Genomic DNA, 27,037 nt, shown 5'->3' with positions numbered 1-27,037 from the left:
CACACACACACACACACACACACACACACACACACACACACACACACACACACACACAGATAGAGGCCTGAAACACACACACACATGCACAAACAGGATCTATAGACATGCAATTAATGGAAAGATGTCAGAGTGAGGGGGCTGCCAGTGACTGGGGCTCTGAGCAGTTGGGGGCTCGGTGCCTTGCTCAACAGCACCTCGGCAGTGCCCAGGAGATGAACAGGCACCTCTCCAGCCACCAGTCCAAACTCCATTCATCGTCCACACAGGGACTCAAACCGGCAACCCTCCGGTTCCCAGCCGAGTCACCCCATGCCCCCCATGTGCTGAAGTCATTCAAAGCTGTGGCCTCTACACTTCCTGTTCATTTTTGAATCCTAGAGAAGAAAACATTGTTGAAATCTTCTCTAATGACACAATAATTACTGTTCTCTCATTTGGATCACTGCTTTGTCACAAAAAAAAGCTTTTTGTTGAAGTGACTTGGTTATTTAAAAAAAAACCAACACACTAGTACAGCAGTGGTAAAGCCACAGAGGATATTCTATCAAATTATGAACAATTCTGTTTTATCACTTATTCAGTTTGTACTTATTTTATTGCAACTTACTACTAAACTGCTGCGTATTGTTGTATATTGTATAAACCTACGTTTAACCACGATGTCCGCTGCACTCTGTCACACTTAATTAATTGTTTGATTTATTTTAAGTTAGCTTTATTTTGATTTGATTATGTTAGCTTATTGTTACTCTGATCCTTTCCCACCTTTGTATTGAGACTGTTGCACTTTAGTTTCCCTCGGGATAAATAAAGCTTCTTTAATCTTGAACAATTAAAAATAAAGGTGTTTTAGAATAAATTAAGTTCTCTAATTCTGATCTCCGGTGAATCTTCTATGAAGTCGAAGGATTTACTAGAGACAGATGTAAGAAAATAAGCAGTACTGACGCTGCAGAGGCAGAAACATCCTGGCTCTTAGTCCCTAATTAAGGGTTAAGATCCAGAAAACTATATCCTACATTTCCCAGGATGCAACCAGGGTATTTCTTTCTTCCAAAATAAAAGCTCAGAGCTCAGAACTGTGCGCTCGTCTCTTCCTTATTATTGAAAGTCTGCCTCCATCTAGTGTTCAGGTTGAAGAATCATAGGCAGCAAAAGTCCAACTGTATGATTATTATTTTTAATTCATGCACAATAAATAAAATATATTGATGCCTTCATGTTTTTTATGATTCACTTTAAAAGCTCTGTCCGTGTTTTTCAGGACACGTCTTGTTACAAAGTTCTGCAGAAGTCGTTATTTATGAACTTTGTCGTCTTTTAACCTGTTTTAATGTTAGAAATGTTCTTAAAAAATCATATTTTTCTCATTAAATTACAGTTTATGACTATTAAGTTCTGACTTTTGTCACAATCATGACTGTTTTACCGTTAAAACCTTCAACGTTTGCCTCAAAATGACTTCATTCTCATTGTTTTTTGACATTTACATTTCTTATTTAACTTTAATATTTGGACTTTGTCATATTAAGAGTTCTTCTTTTTCTTCTCATACATAATATTTGTCTGATACAAGAACAACTTTTCTATAAAAATACTCATTTATTCTCATTAACATTACAACTTCTCTCATAAATTATCACTTTTAAAATTACAACGTTCCTTAAATGTCACAACTTTTCTCAAACTTACGACATTTTGCAGAATAATTCTCAGAATATTAAAACTTTTCTTGTATAATTAAGCCTCAAAATTAACTTTAATCTCGTCAAATGACAAATTCATTAAGTCCGATATTCTAATTTCTCATATTACATTTTTAAAAAAAAAGACATTTCTTTAAATTCTCATAAAATTACAACATTTAAGATTCTCACTTTTCTCTCGTCTTCGGATTTCTCTCGTTAAAAAACGCCACTTTTCTTTGAAAAATCACAACTTTCCTTGGAAAAATGTACTTTATTGGTTTAATATTACATATTAACAAAGTTAATCGGCTGAAAAAACGAAATATTTCTCTGGACTTTTTGACCTTTTTCACACATTGGCTTGAACAGTCTGCCACGAGGACACATCATGGAAGAGAACAGTATACTTTGTTTATCCGTGACGTAAGAGAGCAGAAAAAAAGGTCAAAAACACAACAGAACCCACTGTTATTAACGGATTACTTTTATTATAAATATACAGTGTTAAAATGGAATGGTACCTGACACTGCCAGCTGTTTACCGCTTATGGAAACTAAGGAAATGGAAATGGAGTTTGTGCTGCAGATCATCAAATCGCACTTACGCACAAACACAGAGCGTCGATCGAAAGGTCGAGTCGAATGTCTCGGCGGACATTTTTGGTGCGCACGCGCGGGCGGTTATAGCGGGAAAGTGTCGGTTCTCCTCAAAAGTTCAACAGTTTGTGAAGAAAAGAGCACGTGAAAGACTTTTAAAGGTGATGTTTTTGTTTGCAGAAGGTAAAAAAAAGGTAAAATAAAAACAATGAGAGGAAGATGTGACTGAAACATTCATTGGTTCTTAACATCCAACAGTTTATAATAATAATAAAAGGTGCCGCATGCAGCGTTTTTAACATCAGTAAAGCACTTTTAGTGATGCTCGTTCTGCAAACTCAGACTACATTTCCCATAAACCCTTCTGCCGCCCTCTGTCTGCTCCCACCGTCACCTCAAAGTCACACATTTGAACGTTAACTAACAGGAAATGGAGACGCTCGAACTCCATTGGCCGACAGATTCGTAGTATAATGATCAGTGTCACAGCTGAGTGACGGAGGAGTTAACAAAGTCGTTTTTTTACACAAAAACGTAAAATAAAAGACTGCTGCAGCTTCTCAAATCTGGAAATTTGCTGGATTTGTTCGACAATATGATCGTAAACTGAATATCTTTGGGTTACAGGGACACAACAAGACATTTAACCAAGGTGTAATTTTGGACTCGGATGAACGATTTGACTTTAACTTGGTTTCAAGTCGTTTTTTTATTAAAAAAATTGCAACTTTATTGTTGAATTTCTTTGTCTTCGTGAGACTAAACTGAACATATTGAAAAAAACACCTATTTAAAGATTTGCAGAAATAATCAATAATGAAAATAATTGTTTATTTCACAGTTTAGTCACAAGTTGCTCTTCTTTAATTGTCTGAGGTCGCCTGCTCCTGTTTTGTGAAACCCCCAGGTGTTAAAATGTTACATGCGGCACCTTTAATTCCATCTTTCATCGTTATGAATGTTGCTCACCGGATGAGTCACATCACTGAGCGCTCTGACGGCCGCTAGGTGTCGAGTCCCGTAGGTCCAGTTTGCTCCAAGAGCCGAGCGAGCGTCCTGCTGCAGCCTTTATAACCGGATAACCTCCCCTGGCGCTTTGAAACACAGGATCGATTAAACATCGCATGACAACAGGAGCCGTTGTTCAAGTCAACGGTACGAAGGCTCACTTTCATTCGCTTACAAATATCAACTCCAATTTTTCACTTTGAAGCATTAGGCACTTCCTTTTTAAGTACTTTACAGAAATGAGCAGTGCCATTCAAGACCGACGCTGACGTAGTGTGCAAAACACTGGATATAACAAGTCTGTTTGAACATGCATGACACAATGTAAACGCTTCAATCTTTATCAAAAAGGGAACAAAAAAGAACAGAAATGAAACCTAAAGAAACCTTTACAAACTGAAGCTTAAATAACCAGAGAAGAAGAAAAACCGTTTGACTCTCGTGCTGGTTTACCTCTGAACTAGAAGATCTCTGCACCGGGCGCTGGTGGCACGTTGTCATTAACGTAAAAGTTCAAATAAAACTAACTAAGGAAAAAATAACGTTCAGGAGAATCAGACAAAACTGGTCCAGTGGAGCTGTGGTTTACCGGGGAGCTCCCAGTGAGTTTGAGTGTCATACTCGAAAAGAACTAGTTTGTACGAAGCGTCGTCTGAACGCGAGACGTTTGACGCCACACTGGAGAAGGTGAAAAGCTTAACTAGGTGGAGACGCAATGAATCGCTGAAATGTGGACTTTCAAACACTTTCAAACAGCTTCTCATGAAGGTACTCAGGGTATTGCACTCGGCAATTTACACTAAGTGACATCAAGATGTATTTAAGTAGTTATTTTTAACGGGACACTCGTAACTGCAAACAAGAGCAATTGTTGCATTTGTTAAACTTTCCAGGCTCTTGAAAAGCCATCTTCATGTTCACATTGTCCCCCTGATGTAAAGACGATGGTCCATGGGGTCAGCGAGAGAAACACGAATGAGCGTGTGCAATTGGCCGCACAATGAAAAACCTTAACTTTCCGGATACCTATGCTTCTTTTAACAGTTGGCGCCATTAAATAGCTGGTGTCCAATCAAAGCTTAGCAACCAGAACTAAAGCTTTAGTTTCCCCCAGGTGTCAAGCCGACATTCGTAAGAGCGGTAACTGATATTTAAAGACTTTAAAGCGAGGATTTGATTAAACCGATTATTACCAACTCCCAAGGCAAGAATCATGTCTAAGGCCAGGATACATTTCATGAGGCAACTAGAATATTTTTGCGGAGCTACATTTAAAAAGCCCTTTTCACGGTAGCACAGCGGCTGTGTTGGAGACGGTCCCGCACTCACAGGCGTGGCAAGAGTTAATTAGGGAGTTAACGAACGACTTCAAGCGTGGAAAGGTGTCTAAAACGCCGTTTCTGACAGCGCGACTGCCCAGGGAACGTGTCTGAATTGGTGCAGTGATTGGTCGGGTTTGTGAAGGTGTGGAAATGAGTTTGAACTCAAGCTCTCAACATCTGTCACCTTCCGTGTCTACTGTCGAACGCAACATCGCGAATGTCTGAGTGTGAACAGTCGTCGCCCGTTTGAATGATTTCAATGCCAAGGCAATAAAACACAGACAGATATTAAAAAAACAACAAAGGAAGCGTCTTCGCTGGTGGTAGTGTACATTACTAAATGGCGTCTTAAGGCTCATTTACGCTACCTTTACGTCCACAAAGAAACCCCATACTTCCATCTGTCCTTAAAGCCGGCATCGGTGTTTAACGATACATTCAACAGGTGCTGGGCTGCTGCACCTTTCCCAAAGTTAAAAGCACTTTTCATGCATGTTCAAGCTTTTCCAGCCCCTTAGAGCTGTGTTGAATTATATATTTATACACAATATATACACTATACTGATTATTGCACTTCTTCATCACATTCAATGAGATGTTCAGTGTGCTATAAAGAACCCAAATTATGTTTTGTGGAATTAGGCGACGGATTAAAAGGAAACGCAACAAAGTTTTGGGCTTCAATGCGTCACCTGTGAGTAGACTCGGCGTCATCTATAATCTACGGTTCACTTTTCAAACACCACATTAAAAATCAGCACCCGTAAGAACCCTGATGACGACCGCTCGGAGTCAAAAGCTTCTGACGACACCCAACATGGCGACAGTGGAGGAGGTCGTGATAATTAGGAAAGACGCAAAAGCGGAGGCAGCGTTGTAGACGGCGATTGTGTGGTCGGCCATTAAATACATCATATATATATATATATATATATAAATGTTTCTTTATCTTTGAAAGAAGTCTCCGTTCAGTTAAGCCACTTTTAAAACGTGGTCACCGCGTCTTGATTGAGCCACTGTGCCCCGCGTTTCCCATTGGCACTGCTGCTTTTCGCCCCCATCGCTAAGTTCGCTGAAATACGGGAGAAAGGACCGCAAAGCATCTAACGTAACATTGAGCATAAATTAGCCTTTTCCACCACCTATAGTGACTTTTCACCCCGTGATCCAGTGCGGGCGCTCAGAACAGCGGCAACCACTTTTAGCTTCAGCAACAGACGTACAAACTCTTTCCTTTGAGGCATACCGAGGCCTTTGCTGCTCGAGTGTGACGCACGCTCGGAAAACTAGCCTTAATAAATAAAAGGTTAACAGACAGGATGAAGCAGAACGAGACAACACATACATTAAACCTGTGAGATTATCAGACTCAGACCCTTACTGCATTGATGATTGCTTTCAAGAAATAAATCACAAAAAGTATCATCTTCCTCTTGTTCGAGTAGTGAAATAATGACTTAGAATATCCCGAAATATCACCGACATCTCGGACTTGGACACGATGATAAAGGTTATAGGTACAGGTCGCGGAGAGTTGGTGATTTCTGGTGGGGTTACGTGTGCTTTGGTGCATCTGCCCAGCCATGATCTACTGAGTATACGTTTCTCTACTCATGCATTCGTTCACAAACAGTTCATATCCGTCCCACGCGAAGCAAACAGTCAGGTAATTCAGACAAAAAACTGCAAATATTTCCAAAACAAGTCACGTTATCTTTTCATTTAGTTCTTTGAAATAGGTCCTTAAAACTCTCGGAGTGAATAAAATCAGACGTGAGAGAAGTTTTAAGCGGGAAAAAGGGTGTTTGAGACTGGAGTCAAGATCCGATGACTTGCTGAATGGAAATAATTTGCAGCTTCATCAATTAAAAAACAACAACAACAACAACAACAATATGGCTACATAACTAAAAATAAAAAGAGCACCAGGTACTTTCGGTGTCGTAGCTGAATCCACTACTAAAATAAGAGAACGTTGGCGTAAGGAAAACATAAAACATGGCAAATATAAATATGGAAAAAAACAAAAACAAACGGAGCACGTGGGTACAGTAGGTGTGCAAATCTGAAACGAGCCGAGACGAGTTGAAAAAGGCTGCGATTAAAGGGATACCTTGACATTTCATTCTTTTGTTCAGCTACATAAGGTTTTTTCCTTTATAGGTTTTGTGTTCGTGGCACTTTAGACGGAGAAGCCGGGCGGAGGAGGGGGTTGGTTTAAAGTAGGAAACGAAAACGCGTTCTTTGGTGAATGCTGCAGGTTTGATCTTTCACCTGGTATTAAAACAGGATCCGTCTCTGGATACGAACGTAAATGCAGCAGAACTTTAAACAGTCAGGTGTGAATGACGTCGGTACAGTTCGGCCGGATTCTTAAAGCAAGAGTTGAACATTTTGGGAAATAAACGTGTTCGCCTTCATGCGGAGATTGTTCCGTTGTTTCCCTGTAGTCTCTTAAGTCAACAACAAAGAAAGTATTTATGTTTAAAACTCCCTTTGATTGGAATAACTGTAACTATTGAATCCGTATCATCTTTCACTTCTTATCATAGGATCAGATAACAATAACTTTATTACTTACTGCTCTCACTGACATGAATACTTTGCTTTAACATAGGAGAGAATGATCCATGTTTAGGCTCTGCTCTTGCTTACTTGATAGCTGTATTTTGTCACATTTGGTGTCATTTAATTATCTTGTCTTTAATTAAATGTTTTGCCGTTTGTCGTTGAGGATCCTCTTGAAAACTAGATGGTTCACCTCAAGCAACAATTCAGACGAGAAGATTGATGCCACTCTCATGTCAAGATACTTATTGGGGGCGACAGTAGCTCAGTCAATAGGTGACTCGGCTGAGAACTAGATCTAGTTTGAGTTATGTCGCCCGTTCGAGTCCCTTTGTGGACTGGTGGCTGGAGAGGTGCCAGTTCATCTTCTGGGCACTGCCGAGGTGCTTTTGAGCAAGGGACCGTACCCCCAATTGCTCGAGGCGCCGGTCCATTTGGCAGCCCCCTCGCTCTGACATATCTCCATTAACTGCATGTATATAGGTCCTGTTTGTGCATGTGTTTGTATCTCAGGCCTGTGTGTGTAACATGAACAATATAATGCGGGATGAAAAAAGGGATTCTTCTTCTTCTTCTTCCAAATAATAAACTAGCTTAGCACAAAGACTGCACACAAGGGGACACAACTAATCCACCTACACCTCTAAAGCTCACTGAATACAATGCTATTTTTTTTTTTTAAAACAATCCAAACAAAAAAGGTAAGTCTAAAACTTGTTTGACGTTTATATATTATATATTTGACGGGGTTATGTATCCGACTATTTCTTGGCCTGGACAATAAATATTCTGATATATAACCCTCCGACTTGTCATATTGACTCTTCTGGTTCTGTACTGATTAAACCTATAAAGTGTTAAAGAGCCAGATTTAGAGGTGTCGGTAGGTTGGTGGGTGTTTTTACCTTTGGACAGAACCAAGTCAGCAGTTTGACCTCGTGTCGATTTTGTGCTAAGCTAACCTAATTGGCTGCTAGCTTCATATTTACTGTACAGACATGAGTGCGGTATCCATGTTGTCATCCAACTCTCAGCCCTGAAGCAAATACGTGCATTTCCCAAAATGTCAACGTTAGAACAAGTTAAAAAGTGGAGATAAGAGGACAGTTATTAATACCAGGGCTACATAAATGTTATGTATCCAGACACAGATTTCAGGTTAAAGGTTAATTCTGGTGATACTCTTTAGTTTTCTTATCATTGACACATTCCAAGACCCAAAGCTTTCATACAGAACCGACTGCAAATCTAAGACTGTCTGTGTTTATGGACCAGCAAAAACAAAAAATCCTGAGGTAGTCTGAATGTTTGGGCTTGATGTTCATGTTCCATCTCCACACAAGCGGATTTCTGAGTGGTGAAACGACGTGAACAGTGGTCGTGATGAAGGCAAAATGACGGCGCCGACGCGTGGTCACAGTTGTCTTTACAATGCAAACAGCACGGCTGGGTATCAAACCTCAACACTTTTGATAGTGCTGAATGAAATGTGTCAGCAGCACTGCGTATTACTGGGAGCTAGCACTAAATGTCAGATTTGTACATTTTTAGATTTAAACCTTTTTTTTTTTTTTTACTAGTTTTCTTCAGACATCTTGTTCAGCTGCTACAATTAAGACAAACTTCAATCAAATGACGATTTTAGCTTTGAAGTTTTGTAGTTTCTCAACGTTACAAAAACCGCATTAGTATTTCACAGATACCCAGGCCGACTGAGGAGTGAAGGGTTATTAAGCGGCTCCAACATCAAGGTATCTCTTTAACTGAATGGATTTGAAGCCAGCGATGAAACCAATCGCAGGCCATTTAAGGCACATATGTGTAAGAAAAGTTTATATAATTTCAGCTAACGAGCAGGACTATAGAAAGGCTTCACTTAACGAGCTATAATGTGAAGACTGAGGAGCTCCAGATAACATCTAGACACTTTATCAGAAAATAACTATCTCTCTACAGACGTAGAGTACAATTTAAAAATGAAACTAGCAAACTACAGTACACGCCAGATGCTAAGTCTTGATGCATGGCATCACCCATAGATAGAATTGAATTTTATTTTAAGTAATATCGATCTTATTCAATCTTTAACCATAACATTGAATAGTGGAGTTAATAGTGTTATGGAGCGTTATGGCAGTGTTTGTTAAAGAGTCACAGTCTCACTTCTCTGTTTCTTTTTTTTACCCTAAAGAGACAGAAATCAAGAGAAAGGAAGAGAAACTGATTTGTGATTGTCATGAGTCTCACTGTCGTCATTCTTCTGCAAAGTTCATTCAACGACATGATCGGAAAATAGAAAAAAAAAACAGGAAATAACAACAAGGAGACAATAATGGGAAACAAAGATAAGTTGTGAGTTCAAATGTTCATAAAACACGAAGCAAAGAAACATCCCTGCTTCCCGTTTTCAGGCTTCAACCTGAGCCGGATCAAACAGTGAAGCATCCGGCGTCCAGAACCCACACCGAGCTCCACGGTGGGTTACAACTTTCCACGTTCCAAAAGCGACAAATCCCCGATTTATCTGACAGTTTTCTGATCACAAAAGGCTAATATCAACAGAGGGAATAATGCTAAAAACAGTGTGTGTCAGTGTTTGAGGGCCCGGCTCTCTTCAGCTCTGCTGGACCAGGACCGGAGAGGTGGGTGGGCTCTTTCTCCTCCTGCTCCGATTTCTGTAGTTTGTTGCTACTCTCAGTTTCACAACACTCTAGTTCAACCACCTCCTCCTCCTTTACTGCCACTCCTCCCTCTCCTGTCTCGGTCCTCTGGGTTTCAGCCATAGAGCCTGGAGGAAGAAATTTCCCAAACCTCATTCCGTTCAGATCCTCCTCGAATTTCACCTTAAAGGGTGGTAGCCCAAGTAGGAAGGCCCTGATCCTGCTGGGGGAGCTCAGATCTGCGGGTTCCTCCTGGTTCTTCATCTCCACATCCTGCTCTCCTCCTTCACTTCCTCCAGAGCTGGACCGACCTCCCAGGCTGAAGTCCTCGGCCTGCTCCGTGCAGCCCAGTCTGGGTCTTTTGGATGAAGACTGATCTGTGTTACCGTTGATCGTTGCCAGACTTTGCTCTGGTCCGTCTGTGCTGGGTCTCTTAGCCATAAAGCGTTTGCTGAGGTTGAGCGGCAGCGCCTGCTCGGGAGGAGGGGTGATGGGAGAGCAGGGGGGTTTGCTGCTCAGGTCCTGGGACAAAGCCTCAGACAGTCGGCGAGTGAAGGTCTGGAACTGAGACGATCCCAGACGAGTCCTCATCAGCTGGCACACCTGAACACTGCAATCCAGGTTCAAAGGCAGGACCCGGAGAGGGGGCAGAGTTGGCCGGTTTCTTGGGTCCCGACTGCCTCCTCTCTGGGCTGCCTCATCCACGGTACACCCCGAGCAGCGGTTGTGTTGCTGTTGGAGCGAGTGGGGCTGGGGCTGAAGCTGGTCCCCACTGGGATCAGGAGTATCAGGGCTTCCACTTTTGGGCTGGAGGGTGTAGATGGTCGGATGGTGCTGGGTCGGGTCCTGAGGCGTCAGGGCCGGGCTCTCCGGGCCTCTCTGGAGGCTGATGCGGTTCCTGAAGACATCCAGAGGACAGACGCCTTTGATGGGGCTGAAGCCCCCCAGAGATCCTCCAACAAAGTGGCGAGGCAGAGTGGAGATGAGTACACCTGGAGCAGCGGCCACAGACTCCCCTCTGTCCGGCTTCAGCTCCTTTGGTTTGGGCTGGAAGGGGAGGAAGGAGGCAGACATGGGGGAGAGGTCGGGGGTGAGGGGCATGTTGACAGGGAGGATAGCCGGCTGGATGGGCTGCAGGAAGGGAGGAGAAAAGACCAAGGAAGTCAAGTATAGTGTTTGATTAATAATTATTAATCTAGTGTAACCTCTTTTCTTTTAAAAGGCTTCAACATGAAATTTTCTTTTTTTTAAAAATGCATAAGCGTAAAGCTCTTTTCACACAGAGAGCGATTGTGACGCCTCGTAATTCATCTTCAATCAGAGGCGAGTGGGCAGGTATGGAGCCGCAGCAACCTGACAGGCGGAGCGACGAGCAACACAATCCTGTGAAACTCACACGGCCACGCTCGTCTCACACACACAAGTAACAACACTGCTCATCTAGCTTGTACCGGCCAGCGGGGACACAGACGTGCACGGAAGCTGTTTCATTGTTTACCAAGCACAGAGCGTCGGCCTTATCTCAGGGGGCACTTGTCTGCCTCTTTGCAGAGGAGCACACGGATCCAAGCGAGCACACAGGCGGAGTGTCACCTGCTGTCTGACAGGCCCTCAGGCTGACGATATTCTATATTTTTCTTATTGTCAACGAATCCACCTAAAAAAAAAAACTTGTCCTCGTCACAGAGTACTGGAGGGAACAGTGGGCTGGTTCTCACTGGCAACAAGAAGCGAGGCACGCTACCTATCACTTTTGTTTAAAACTTGAATCCCTCTGGATGATTTCACTCAGGTAAGACTTACAGGAGAAATCTTGACCTCGAGATGAGGTTACCTGGTTAGGTGGTTACATCAGTGACTGAGCAAAGAGTTCAGACACTCAAAGCATGCTATGAATCAACCGTCTATCACTGAGCTGGCTGTATACATTTGACTACACCAGCTGAAATGATATTATTACTACGACGACATTATCCTATTTATTATAGATCTGTATCGTCTACATAAGGTAAAAAGAAATACCTTGCAATACTGTGGTAAGGCCATATCAAGCCTACAAGTGGCGAGCATTTCATACTTGAAGGATGGAGAGTAGATAAAGTATCACTTTAATGCCGATAGAATATGTCTGTAAATCTGGTTTTCCCTGCAGGACAGTAGAGTGTGAGGCGTTACCCTGTGTTTGGTGCCGGGGTTCAGTCCACCTCCGACTCCGACTGGTAGCAGAGACCTCTGCTGAAGGGACTCGACTTCTGCTTTGACTTTAGCCTGCTGCTGGGACATCAGCTTTGCGTGAGCGATCAGCGTGGCCTTGTTGCGCGTGCCCGGCGGCCGGCCTCTGCCTCTCTTCACCACCACGGTGCCGTTCGGGTTCATGATCTGCTCAGAGATGGAGATCAGTGGTCAGATCTGGTGTCTATAACGTCTTGACAGGAATTGTTGCAAGTATTTTGTGTAATTCTTTTATTTTGCTGCTCTTGCGCTTTTGTATTTACTGTACATTGAACCTGCGTGTTGCTGGGCATATTTGAATGTAAAGCACATTGAGTTAACCAGCAATTAAATGTGCTATATCAATAAAAAATACTTTGTCTTGCTTCCTATATCTGGGGCCATTTTCTCAAAGTATCTCATCTTTCCACTTGTGAACGGTGCGAAAAGTTGCAATTTCGTACGGCTGAAATATTCCAAGTTAATCAGTAATGCAAACTGATTTGTTTTCCAGAGTCACAGTGGTGCAGAGTTGTGCTTACAATCATCACCAGTGTTAGTAGATTGTTTTGACTCGAGGATGAGATGACTGGATGTTATTAACTCACCCTAAATGTGCTTTTGCAAAGTTATCTTTACATCATTATCAGATTAAAAGCGTCTAAAGTGTTAAAAGTTACTTTCAGCCTTAGGACGTTTTTTGACTGCTTAAGTGTTTACATGCAGGCTTAATCAAGATTCAGTGTCAATGATATCTATCTATCTACGTTTTTAATATTACAGGAAATAGGATTGTTTCCTAACTTATTCAGTCATGATGTCAAACACATATATGTTGTAAGAATTTCTTTAAGACCTGAGATGAAGAGCCAAAGCTGGCAAGTGTAAAAGGTGCAAAGTGGCGGGAGATTAATTAAGGGTTAAAGTGCAACAAATAGTACCTTGCCACTGTAAGATATAGATAAATAATACATAATTAAATGAACTATTGTACACTTACAGTACGCGAAGGCACAGCAGGGGTTGTCATCTTCTTGTCCTTGGATTTGGGTCCTGGTTTTCTGCCTCTCTGAAGTGGTTTCCTTCCTCTTATGCTTCTGGGTTTTGGAGGCATGGGGGATTCTGGGATTTTGAATTCTGTTCCTCCTTCACCGAGGTGCTCTTCATAAGGAAGTATGAGCCTGCGACACACACACACACAGTTACAGAACGCTTAGTGCATGTACTTCTACATTAGGACCTTTTGTGATTGATTGATTTTTTTTCAGGGGCTGATGTTTCTACCTCTCGTAGTGTCTCCTGGTGCAGGTAGCAGCGCTGGTGCTGCCAGGGCATCCTCCCAGCTCGTTATAAACTATTTTCCAGAGACGGTCCACTGTCACCTGTGACACACACACACACACACGCACACACACAAAGAAACAAAGAAACAAAGAAACATGAAGATGATCAGTTTGAACTCCTGAAATCTTGCAGAGCAGAAAAGTGTGTGTGTTGGGTAGAACTCATCTTATGTTTTTAAAAACTGAACTTCCCTTCAAATAAACAAATGAAATATTCAATGTGTCGTGAAAATGAACGAGGAGTTGAATCAAGTGTGAACACAAGGCTGTGTGGGTTGATTTCAAATTCATTTGAATGAAATACAAGTTGGATAAAATGGATTAAAAGTTGATTTTTTTGTGTGTGTGTGTGCTGAGTGGAGTGGTGTGTGTCGGGGGGTTGAAATAATTACATACATTACACAGCATTTCATTGGGAGCGTAACGCTGTTGTTCAATACATGACTGTTCAGTACAAGGCTCAGTTTGGTACAAAGGATGAAATGAATGATGGAACAGACCTTTTGTTGTGAGACAGAGCAGCGATGATCTAACAATTACAAGGCTTGCTTCTGTCCCGTCTGCCTGTTTACATTCACTGTAAAGCTGCTATTGTGTTTATTTACTGTACACAGCTGATAAATGACTGATTGTTTCAGGCAGAACTTCACTTTCATTGAATTTATACAGTTGACATTTAAATAATGATTAGTTCATTAAAAAAAAAGTACTACAGATGTTTCTATAGTAAAAATATATGGTCATTGTTAATGTTGCAGCTCCTTTGAATAAATCTGGAGTGCTAACAGTGTAGTTAAAGGAATAGTTGATTGTAGTTTTGGGAAAATAAGCTTATTTGTTTCTGTAGGACAGTTGTAAGAAAGTCTGTAGACTAAAAGAAAACTGCAAGCAGCTAGCTGTTTCCCCCAATTTCTGGTCTTAATGCTAAGCTAAACACCTGCTGGTAGTAGTTATATCTAGCATACAGACGTACTGTAACTCTGCAGTATGCAAACGCTAAGAAAAATACCAATATTTGAATCAGAGTGAGAGCTCTTCCTGCAGCCCTCCTTCTCCCCTCTCTGTCCTGAGCCAATAGGAACGCTCTCTCTCTCTCTAAAATGACATGTGATTGGCCAAAGTCTCGTCACAGGCTAGATTTCCTAAAGCCTGACAACAGAGCCAAGATGAGATGTAGAAGTCTAGTTTCCTCTCAGAACACTTGAATTACAATATGATGAAAGAGTATTTCTTCTGCCCAATGATGGCAAAATGAACCTGCCTACCTCTGGTTTTAGAGAGGTTTCAATCTTTTTATGAGATTCATGAGACAACAAATAAGAATATATCCCAACAATATCAATCTCTTCCTTTAAATAAAGGTTAAATGAGCTAAATGAACTGAAGCAACTTGAAGCAACTCACTTTTTTGTAGCCTCCGAGCCGCTTGACCACAGAGTACATGGTGAAGAGGTCGACTGGGGAGAGAGAGGACGGACACGTTTAGACCTGGCAGCACGGCAAGTGGAAACAGATGAGACATGCAAATATGAAATTCAGAGCAGATATAAGAAACTGTGAGATAAAAACACTACATTTGACTAAACAAACGTGTTTTGATCAAACCTGCAAAGGACTTGAAATGTGCATTATTTGATTCCCTCCTTCCCTAACCCCTTCCTGTGTTTTCATATGTTCAGGGTTTGACTGCTGCTTCGATTCCGATGAACCAGATCAGATCTAATGAAATTTTAATGATCCTCGGGGGCAAACAGCGAGCGGAACCGCAACTTCCCAGCATGAGTTCAGCTGAAAAATATTCACATCTTCAAACACGCATAGGCTTCTCCCGCAGCTCCACTTTTAAAAAAACTATCATTATTCAGGTTTTTCTAAACTTTACACAATATAATGAAAAGATCACATTCATATTTCTAAAGGAGAAGCATTTAGATTTTGCGTTGCGGTGTTATAATGCATAACGTAGGTTTGTTTTGTTATATTAAAGTCAATCAGTTAACTCAAAGATTGATGGTAAGGTCGTAAAAAACAGGCACGCTGAACTTAAAAACTTAAGAATATAAATGTGATGTTGTCAAAAATGGTTTCGTTCAGGACAGCAGAGCACTGGGGTTCAAATTACTACAAATAATAACATTATATCATTTACAGTGGAAGTGAATCGTGCCACGTGGTCGAGAATTTTAAGATGCATCATTTAATAGTTTATTGTTGTGTACGGTGTGTGTTGTCTTGAATGCCGGGGCCAAAAATACATTTTAAGGAAGCTGTAAATAAAAAAACATACATTACGAGCAATAATTTGTTTCTGCTGCCTTCAAGCAGCTTAAAAAAAATCAGTTATTGCAGTTTTAAAATGATTTTCTGCAGTAGATTAACAGCGAAAGAGCATTTCTTCGACAGCAGAGAGAGGATATAAAGCCAGGATGCACAGACACAAGTACAATCATGAAACCAGTCGAGCAGGAGTTTTGAGCTGCGCTCGACCATATCCTGACAGTGCTGTAGTAAACAGCTGCTGCTTAGGATAGGATTCTCACTGCTAATTAGTTTTTTTATTTACTTTTGTTGATCTGCTATCTTGTGGTTTCTATTCACTGTCTCTGTTGGAAGTTGTCTGAATGTAACAGACGGTTGTTGCTGCTATCTTTTTTAATCTCAATGGTACAATTTTGGTTAAAAAAAACTAAACATAAAAGAAATGTCTTCTGCATGATGGTGATCCATTGAACCTGTGAACTTCTCCTTTCATTTCTCAAATGTCAAGAGCATTGATTTACCTTTTGACGCAAGAAAGAACAAGAAAAGAAGACAACAAGACAAGTACAGAAAGAAAGAGAAAAGAAAGAATAGAGACTCACTCTTCTTGAAGCCGAGGTTGGGGACTTTGTGGATGGGCGAGCCGGCGCGGTCCATGAAGGCGAAGAGCTGATCCAGGAACAGCTGCTCTTCGGGGTGGGGGAGCCAGCTACCCTCACAGCCGACCTCCACACTGCCCATCACGTTCTCCTGAGAGGGAGACATCCGGCGTTACAAGAGGTTGCAAATGAACAGGTCAGCAGAAACATACATATAGGAACAAATTAAGCCCATAACGTTCAAAGTAGTCTTAAAGAAGAAGACACAGCAATTTGTCATATTTACGTTAACACCTGTAATGTAAGATGTGAATATCACATAAAGAACAAACCTTCATCTTCTCGATCCAGGACTCCGATTGGCTGGAGTTGGGGGAGTCTTTGCCGTCTCGTCCTTTCCTCTTGCGAGGTCGCCCTCGAAGACTGAGAGATGGACAGCCTGCAGAAAAGAAAACATATACAGCATAAATAAAGACTGCAAGAAAAAAGATAATGTAATTTATGCTAACAGCCAAAACACACGGGGGACGGGCGCTCAGTGTACGTAGGCGTGGCACAGTGGAGGTTTTTTACCTGCTACACAGTCTCCGTCAGGAGCGTGTGGCTGCTTCACTGTGTGCATGTGTAACAGAGTTAATTATACAGTATTAATATTTGAAACAGAGTCAATATACAATATTGTAATTACACAAAATCCATGTTCATAGTTCTAACCACGTTTAAGACCCCCTCTTTATAAATGATGTGTCCGACCTCTCCCCTTTTGCTGGTGAACTGGGAGAGGAAAGCATCATTGTGTTGTTTTAGCGTTTTAAAACACCGTCTTCACGTCTTTTCATCTACAAATCACCAACTTGTTAGCTTTTGTACTGTGTTCATTTAAAAAATATTCCTCAATAAATGTGTTAAAACAAACACAGAAAACAGGTGGTTTTAACCCAGTATAGGTGAAGAGGCTGCAAACAATAAAGCTGTTTACAAACCATGTTAACAAAAAAAATGATCTGCCTCAATAATCCAGTCCCCAGATATTTGTGAAACACTCACTGAACTGCCAGGAGAAGCTGGCGTTGTTCTCCAGCGTCGGGTGGCTGAAAGTGTCCCTGCAGTACATCAGCCGGGTGTTGGGCAGCACCTTAATGCCCCCCAGGGCCAGCAGGTGGAGGTCCTGCAGCCCCGGTCCCCTTGCTCCGTCCTGGATGCGCCTCTGCAGGGAGTGGAAGCGGCAATACTGTGGGTAGCTGAGAATTTTGATCCCCTGATGCTGAACCAGGTCGTCTGAGAGGAAAAAGACAAGAAAAACGTGAACCAGGCCGCCTTCTGTTATTGCTGTTGTGTAATTCAACATAAGGTCCCTCGTCATGGCGCTAATTTCAATGGTTCACCACTCTGCTGCTTTGATTATTACAAATCTTTGACGCGTTTCTCTTTTTTCAATGGTCCTTAAGCTTCTGTCAATGAAAGTGACACTTCTTGCAAAGTTGTTTGGCATTAAAAGTGGCCCACAGGCTTTTATTGTGAAACATCCACAAGAAGTGTTAAGTTTTCGTCATAATAGAAGTACAGAAATATCGTTTGTAGTCCATTTTAATTCAAACTGTTGACGTACATGTTCGTAGTTTCCAATCAGCCATTCACTTTGGAGTCTCGGGGTGCTTTTGATTAATGGGTTTGTTTCTTTCTTACTGTCGGTTTTGTCTTTGAGCGGCTCGCTGCTCCTGTTGCTGCTGCTGATACCGACGCTGGTCTGCACAGGTTTGTGGAAGCCGTTGGTCCCGCTCGGCGGCGGCGGCTTCGGGCTGCTGCTCCAACCTGCCGGCTCCGCACACGCCCATCTTACCAGGTCCTCCACCCGCACCACCATCTTCCTGGACACCGCCAGAACCTCATCCTAAAACACACACGTTTAGTTTCATAATAAGAGATCTGTTCTGAATAAAAAAAACAGCGTATCAAACTCCATTTAAAAGCTTAAACATGAAACCAAATAAATGAAGGCATTGATAATTAAAGGCTTCACCAACTACTTGACTACTTAAACCTCTAGTCATCACCAGGTTTATAAGACTTAATGTGTACAATAATACCTGTACTCTAATATATTTATTTAAGTCCTCATTAGGGGGTGGTGTCACAACAATGAGCTGTAAATTCTGTTGACTTTTCCAGTATTTACCATGCAATGTTGCCCAGGGCTGTATTTTCTGCAGTTTCTACTAAGACAACACCTCCGCAGCATGTTTCATGATAAATACATTTTAATCTGACGTCAGAGGAAGGTCTTCACACAACCCCAGGTAATGGAAAGGGCATTATTTCCACAGGTGATGGAGAGACATGTCCTCCTCATATTTATACTTGCAGGTTGATTTTTGTATTAAATGTCTTTCTACTGCCTAGACTCTTTAATACAGAGGAGAGGAGAAAGAAGTTGATCAAATGAGAGTCACCTTTATTATTGACGTGTGGTTTGTTTTGCATCTCAGAGTAAAACAGATACTATTTTTTACTATTTTAAGGCCGAAAAAGAGCAGCTTGCGCTACATTATCAGGGTAAAAATAACACATAACATTTAATTATATAAAACGTCCTAAGAGGCGAGTCCCACCGTGGCACTACTTTACTTCAAGTTATGAAGTTTTTTACCATGATGATGTTGTGCTGATCACAAACTACAGGAAAAGCCTGTAGCCTGCAGCATCAACTTAACGCAGCTCCAATATGGCGAAGCGATCAGTAAACAGTAAAACAAGGCTGAGCCAAACAGGAACACTGGATTGAAAGTAAACTCCAAACCACAGAGATGCACACACACACACATACACACACACACTACAAAAGCACTGATGAACACATCATGCATCACATAGTGTTTAGTGCATTAACATTATAGATGTTCACATAGTGTTTCCGTTTTTAATTAATGTATTTGCATCAGTTACACCAGCATTCAAGGATATTTCTGCTCAATTGTGACAATGATATTAATGTGAGGCAGTGAAGGCCTCGTCACGTGTCGGGCAAAGTTTCTCTAAAGCCAGGATTTGGATATTCGTCAGTAGGACTCGCCAAGAACACACAGTTCGTCACGCTGCACGGTTGAGATGGACTTTTATCACGACTCTTAACAGAGCACGAGGAGCGAGAACAGGCCAGAAAACACGCAACGCAGAACGAGTCAGTAAAAGTAAATCTGCTTTTGGCCAAGCCCAAGCACACTGAAGCAGTCTGACACATTTTTAAGTTGCGATGTAAGTTTTGAATACTGTGCCCGGTGTTTTAATGTTGTGTTTTTATGATTTTTGTCCTGGGAAGCTCCGGCTCCTCCCATGCTCCAACGGTTCAACTATCACCTGTTCATATTCAAGCACGGGAGAGGAAAACAAGCAGAGCTGAACGTGGGCCAGCCCTCTTAAAGAGGAACATGTCTTCTTGGCTGGTTTGCTGGAGTACACAAAAAAAACCTGCAGAGCGAGAGAGACAAGGAGGAATCTGCTCCAATAAGATTCTATAACAAATAAATAGTCGTAAAAACTGACAGAAAATTATTCTGCTTTAACGTTTAGATTTTTTACAGATGACGGCTCTGAACATTTAAGCACTTCCTAAAACTTCACGGAGAATTTGCCTTTCAAATGAATGCGATTTTCATTTTAAAAAGGTTTGATCTGTGCTTTATGACTTGATTCACACTCACACACACACACACACACACACACACACACACACACACACACACACACACACACACACACACACACACACACACACACACACACACACACACACACACACACACACACACACACACACACACACACACACACACACACACACACACACACACACACACACACACACACACACACACACACACACACACACACACACACACACACACACACACACACACACATTATAGATTAATGAGCCAGCTGTATGAGGTAGTTAAATTAATTCCTCCTCTCAACTACAACATTAAAGTGCTGCTTATTCATTGATAAACCAACACTAATGATAGTGTAACACTGACAGGTACGGTACTTTTTGCTTTTAATACTTTAGATATATTTAGTTGCTAATACTTCTATACTTAAGTTACTTTTGAACACAAGATTTTTACTTTTAATGGAGTATTTTAAAAGTTTTTTATTACTTTTACTTTAGTAAAATGACTTCTTCCACCACTGCACATGATGCAACATTTTAAAATAACTGTAACTCAGGTTCTCTCAGGTTTAGTCTTTTTTTGTATTGTTTAAAAATTAATCTGAGCTCAAGTATAAACCGAAAAAAGACAGCGGGGGATAGTAATGAAGTATTCAGAAGCTTAACAGTTAACTGTATTTGAACCACACAAAGGTTTTGTTGTGCTTAAATGAATGTAAAGTGACCTCACTGAAATCTGCATGCCTGGTCTCATGTCACATGTATTTTAAGGACTTCCAAAACACAAGAGCAGAAACGAAGAAGCCATTTTGACTTTTTTGTTTCCCATAACCTCCACATCGAATATTACTCAATTATAATAATAATATAATGTACTTTTAATGGACCATAGCAGCTCCAGTCCAGTCTGAAAGGACTATTACCCAATAGATACAGTAGCCAATTAAAACCATATGAGCAGGCCTGCAGTGGTAAAAGTACACTAGGTAAACTAAGTTAAAGTACACTAAGTAAACTCAGTATTGTACTTAAATATAATTTTGTGGTACTTGTTCTTTACTTGAGCATTTCTGTTGTTGTCTGCTACTTTATACTTCGACTCCACCAGATTTCACAGGGAAATATTGTGCTTTTTACTCCACTTCATGTAAAAAGGAGGTAACTTGGCAGATTCAGAATACCAATACAAAAAAACATAATAATAATTATCATGTAATATCAAAGAACCAAGTATACTCCCCACATTGTCTTTTGTGATATACATAAAACATATATAAATAGAATAAATACATCAAACTAAGAAGTAGTGGTCACATTTTTACCACCTTTACATTATAAATGTATTAATAATTGTAGTCTGATAAGATAAAACATGCTTTTGTACTATTATCATTTTGAACGCAAGACTTTTACACCGTGCTAAAGTTACATTTACTGAAGTCAAATATCTGAGCCCACTTGTGTTATTGTACTTCTATCTCATTCAATCTCTGATCCCTTTTGTTGAGCTGACGATGTTTGTTGGTAGTTTAAATATTATTTCCCTTTTTCACTGTCTTCAAAACAGCTCGGCATCAGATCTTATTTACAGGCACTTCATGCAAACCACATGAACTGCGGCACATTCATGTCTGTGGTCTAAAGCGGAGCGGGAGCTGCTGACAGCTCCTCCCATTCCAGTTTGTCAGCTGTGATCCTGTTCAGTCCTCGAGGCAGTGACGACAGAGCCCAACCCCCCCCCCCCCCCCAAACAAACCTCCACCCCCTCTAAACCGCAGTTCCTCACATTCCTGCTCCTACGGCAGCCAGGTGTGAGCTCATTAACACGGCAAAGGGCCGAGGAGTTTTTACAGAAAGTTACGCAAATGTTATGCAGATGTATGTCACTGTGATGTTCTCATTAAAGCCCCTTTCTGACATGGTGGAGGTAACATTTCTAGCTCCATCTCACTGAGACAGAGGTGTCTTGCAGCGATTTCCCTCCATATGAATAAATGTTTTGGTGTTTTAAAGGAATACTTGGGACTTAACACAAACGCCAACTTACTAAGGCAAACTCGAGGAAGCGACAGATCAGAAACCTCCTGTTGTCTGCGAGATTATTGGTTTTGTCAAAGGAGTCTTTGAAGAGAGGACGGATGGGTATAGCTGCATCACCTCCGAGTCGGAAAGGACTATCTGACGATAATGTAAAGCGGTGAAAATGTTCTAAACAATGCGTACACACAAACTGATTTTGTTTTGTTTTTTTAAGGTGAGGTCAGAACTGTATGCCTGCGAGCTGATCAATAATTTTTTTTGATGCTGGCATCTTTTTCTGCTCACTGCAAACTCGTGTATCTAAGCGGCTGGAAAGTTGCAACAAGAAGTTTCATGGCGGAGAGGAAGAAAGAGTCTAAAGGGCGGCTTCATTTCACACAGAAAGATGATAACCATGCTGCTAATGTCAGGGTGGAAACCCCAGAAATAAGCAATGGGCTTAGGCTGAATTCCAGGAATGCCATGTATTTGACAGTGTATTACACCCGGGTGCAGCACGTCTGTTGGGGTAAATATACTATGTTAAAATAACATTAACGCCACAAAGACCATGAAAGCGAATGCTGTACAAATATTCTGTTATTTCACCAACACTGTGTTCAGACTCATATGATAAAACTGTTCAACTTGTGTAAGCTGATTTATTTTTCCACAGAGAAAACGGATCAGGAATCAGTCAGGGAACGGCAAAATAATCTGACTGATGAGCCGAACCAGTGATGGCATGGGTATCAATAAAATCTGAAAGTGACAGGGCGCTCAGAAGCCAGATAGCTTATCTCATCTTCAACTGCTTATCCGGGGTCGGGTTGCGGGGGCAGCAGCTTTAGCAGGGGACCCCAAACTTCCCTTTCCCGGGCCACATTAACCAGCTCTAACTGGGGGATCCTGAGGCGTTCCCAGGCCAGTGTGGAGATCTAATCTCTCCACCTGGTCCTGGGTCTTCCCCGAGGCCTCCTCCCAGCTGGACGTGCCTGGAACACCTCCCTAGGGAGGCGCCCAGGGTTCATCCTTACCAGATGATCCTGAACCACCTCAACTGGCTCCTTTCAACGCAAAGGAGCAGCGGCTCTACTCCGAGTTCCTCACGGATGCTGAACTTCTCCCCCTCTCTCTAAGGGAGTCTCCAGCCCCCCTCCTGAGAAATCCATTTCAGCCACTTGTACCTGCGACCTCGTTCTCTCGGTCATGACCCAGCTTGCCAGATAGCTTAGCTTAGCATAAAGACTGGAAACAGAGGGAAACAGCTAGCCTGGCTTTGTGCAACTGTAATAAAATCCACCTACCAACACCTCTGAAGCTCACTAATTAACACGATGTTTTGTTGTTTGTTGAATGGTTACAAAAATCAAAGCATGATTTCTTGATAACACATTTTTTTTTAAATAATATAAAGGAAACTGGGCAACGATTCCTGTAAAAACAACTTTCAGAAGGGTCGTTTTTCCACCCGGAAAATTTAAACCTCCACACAGAGACTTCAACGGTGGAAATATCCAAGTTCAAAAAAAATTTGGTTTGAAGACACGTCATTATGGAGGATTTACATTTGGGTAATGCATTAGCCTCGTTTCCAAAGGGGATTTTCATGTGAAGGCTGAGCCGCAGCGTGCACGTGATCCACATCTGATACTTACTCCACTCATGTGAAATTACAGTTTCACATTATTTAAGTTAACAAATTTGTTGTGTTTTTTAAATAAGCAAATCATTAAATAATATCAGAACCACAGAGAGCGGCTGAAATGTTACGAATGAGATATTTTGAGCATGAGGAAAAAGGAAACGATCAACAAGACGACTTTGACTGAACCGGTTTGAGTTCTTGGCTAAAGATGTTTGGATAAAAAAAGGAGTCGGTGTTCCTGTGACGAGGTTATTAATAGATGTTCTTAAAGCATTCCCCAGATTATATTAGGGAGACGTTCACTCCCGTTACATCCCACAGGAATTACACAGGGACATCACTTTGTATATAGTACTCATAATGTAGGAATTATTCTAGTTCTTTAGGGTTTTATGTGTAATATTAAAAATGTCTATATACGGGGTTCGTACACCTTTGCCGGGGTCGAATTCAAGCACTTTTTAAGCACTTTCAAGGTCCATATCAAGCTTCTCCAGCACCTCACAGTTGTTACATATTTAAACGAATACATAGATATTAAAAAAACATTTATTTCAGTTTTTACCCATTAAAATCACGTAAGAAGAGATTGTATTATGTTCTAAACAACTGAAATTGTATCGTACTACCAGAAGGATAAAACATTAAATTATATTTCTATTCATGTTCTGAAAGAAATGCACATTCAATTTTATGCATTTTCAAGCACTTCATCCAAAATTCAAGCCTTGAAATCACAACATTAAAATTCAAGCATTTCAGGGATTTCAAGCACCCGCACGAACCCTGCATAAAATGCTCCTTTTCAAATTCACGAGGTAAACAGACACATTTTTCTGTTGTTTAGTCTACCCTCATTGGTATAAGTGGGGTAGACAAAATAGAAGTAAAAAGATAAAGTCAGCCAGCATAATTATCAGGAGCTACATACTTTCATTTTTTGTCCAGTATGTCAAATCCTGTGGTGCCTTAGGTAGAAGATTTTGTGAGTGGTTTATTTGGTGTTTACTTATGAAAATGTTAACAGACACCATCTTTAATTTAAATTAATAAAATTGTGAGTGTGTAAACTGTAGAATAATCAAATGCCTGAAACATCATCCCATATAAATACGAGCATCAGGAGCCAGACGCCCCATGACCTTCCACCCACCTCTCCGTGCTCCCTGGTCCGGCCCTTCGGCGTGTCCTCGGGCAGGAAGTAGAGTCTGGCACTGGCCAGCAGGTGGTGCTGTGTCTGGTCCTCCCACAGTAAGGTCACCTGCACATGAAGAAGAACAGCACCTCATTTAAACACAGACGTCTGGAAACCTTTGATTACTGGTAAACAGCAGTTTTTGTGACTTTTTTTAACACTAAAAACAAGTTCTTTTAAATAGTTCTTCAGTGGACTGAGAACACCCATCCTGCCACCTTTAGGCTGATAAAACACATCAATTTATATCATAATATTAATATTAATATGCATAGCAGCACAGCAGTCAAACATTAGACCTTGTTTATAAATAAAAGTGTCACAGGAATACATATATGGTAACCAAAACCTAACATTTATCTCTGTCAGAGCAGAGGTTTTTTTCATTATACCTGTGTTTCATATCCATGAATATCAAACTTGTTAATAATTTTTCCTGTTAATCAACTAATTGTTTCAGCACCAAAAAAACAACAGCTTTAAGTAAGTCTTAAACTTGCACAATTACAATTTGGGTTCATTGATGACACTAAAATTGTCTGTCTCTGTTCGTCTCTATGTGTCCTGTGATAGACCGGCGTCCTGTCCAGGGTGTATCCCGCCTCACACCCGATGTCAGCTGGGATCGGCTCCAGCCCCCCGCGACCCCGACAGGGACAAGCGGTTGAAGATGAATGAATGAAAAACTATGATTATAGCTATGACCAGACATTCAATGAAACCTATGCTGTTTCAGTTTGTACTACAAAAGTATCGAGGTTCAAACTTCAGCCCTGATCACAGTTTGTTTCACGTCAGAACTGAGCAAAACCCACAGATATCTGGAGGTATTATTATGTGTATATTATATTTGAATATGTGTAGCCTTGGACAAAATGTCAGAGACGATGCTTGCGAGGTCAGGGAGGCAGATATGCACTGTTTGTTATTCACATTATGAGAGTGTGAACTGAACTGAACTAGACCACGTGCTGATTTGAAGGTCAGATGTGTTTCTTGGCTGGCTCACAAGGAGACGTTTCAGGAGGGTTTTGTTTGGTTTTATTTATTCACCCAGAAGGAGCTTGACTTGAGTCCACAGGCTTTAACAACTGCCTCACCTGCAGTCCCACCTGGGCCCCTCCTGCTGTAGGTAAACCAGACCTTGCTGTCTGGAGTTTACTGTGTATTTCCAATCTACTCAAATTGGTGCAAAAATGAAAAACAGCTCTTTCTGTGGAGCAGAGAATGAAATGTATAAAACTCAGGGACACACATGGATTGAAAGCTACTACTCCATTTCTTTTTGTCGTCTAAAGCTAGAAAATAGGCTTTTGTGCTTAATGTTGTCAGACAATTGAATGTAAGATGTTTGATTTAAAGGTACAATCTAATATTTCCCTGCCTGTTTGCATTTGTGATTTTCACGCGTCATTATGCGGCGATGGAGTTTACACCAAGACATCTCCGACCTTACTGGCTTGTGAGCTCTTTAAAACAAAGCCATCACTACTGGATACTGACCCCTCGTCTCAGGTAACATGTCTTTGAGTTGAGATCAGGAGCCCATACCACAAAGCAAGCCATCTCTGGGTTTAAATCAAGTTTCCCAGTATCAAAACGGTCTCATCAAAACCTGCCGACAACCCGACTGCTGACCAATAACACCCTTTGAGTCACTATTCAAGGATCCTAACATCAACAAAAGCACTAAGTTTACAAGGTGACAAGTAAGGAAGAGAGAAAAAAAACAGAGTTTTCCACGCCATTAAACAACTTAGGCGCACCCTTTAAACGTTTCTGCACCCCAGCTAACCGTATGAATGTAAAAACAATGTGAGAGTGAGCTTCTGGATGAGCTGGTGCACAGGGTGGGTGTCTGCTGTCTTCATACACAGTCAGGCAGTCAGTAGATGTGAGGCGGACAGGAGGATGCAGTATTACAAGTCCGACCAACCTGTCGTTCATCCACACTACTACGTTCTCATCCTCAAACATTGTTTCAAAACAAAAACGTTTTAGCATTGTATCAGAAATTATCTCTGTCCATGTTAACACAGCTGAAATCACATTATCATTCACATACAGGACACTGGGCATGAATGTATTCAGAGAACTGGATACAGCGTTCATTACTAGGAAATCTTCTCAGTGGCACATGAAGTCAAAAAACTCCAGCTGTCTTGTCTAAAATACCCAGATGATCAACATTAATTCCACATTGTGTGGCCCATTAGAGCAAACTTCCACTGATCGAGCCGACTACTT

At 41.3% G+C, this 27,037-nt stretch overlaps 1 protein-coding gene across 1 annotated transcript in view; it reads right to left on the bottom strand.

The window, feature by feature from the left end:
• Positions 1 to 2,048: 2,048 nt before the first annotated feature.
• LOC310956595 (uncharacterized protein) overlaps positions 2,049 to 27,037 on the bottom strand; it is a 40,100-nt gene continuing 15,111 nt past the window's right edge. The window contains exons 3-12 of the mRNA XM_083926884.1: positions 24,749 to 24,856; positions 17,945 to 18,149; positions 17,306 to 17,536; positions 16,591 to 16,697; positions 16,262 to 16,409; positions 14,805 to 14,857; positions 13,342 to 13,439; positions 13,058 to 13,238; positions 12,022 to 12,225; positions 2,049 to 10,977 (exon numbers count right to left, since the gene is read on the bottom strand). Coding sequence (XP_083783010.1) covers positions 9,760 to 10,977; positions 12,022 to 12,225; positions 13,058 to 13,238; positions 13,342 to 13,439; positions 14,805 to 14,857; positions 16,262 to 16,409; positions 16,591 to 16,697; positions 17,306 to 17,536; positions 17,945 to 18,149; positions 24,749 to 24,856 — 2,553 coding nt within the window. The 3' untranslated portion in view covers positions 2,049 to 9,759. The remainder of the gene's footprint in view (positions 10,978 to 12,021; positions 12,226 to 13,057; positions 13,239 to 13,341; positions 13,440 to 14,804; positions 14,858 to 16,261; positions 16,410 to 16,590; positions 16,698 to 17,305; positions 17,537 to 17,944; positions 18,150 to 24,748; positions 24,857 to 27,037) is intronic.

Source organism: Echiichthys vipera (assembly GCF_963691815.1).
Source record: "Echiichthys vipera genome assembly, chromosome: 14".
NCBI lineage: Eukaryota > Metazoa > Chordata > Actinopteri > Perciformes > Trachinidae > Echiichthys > Echiichthys vipera.
The sequence above is the reverse complement of the archived record's forward strand: the minus strand, read 5'-3'. Positions and strand labels throughout refer to the sequence as shown.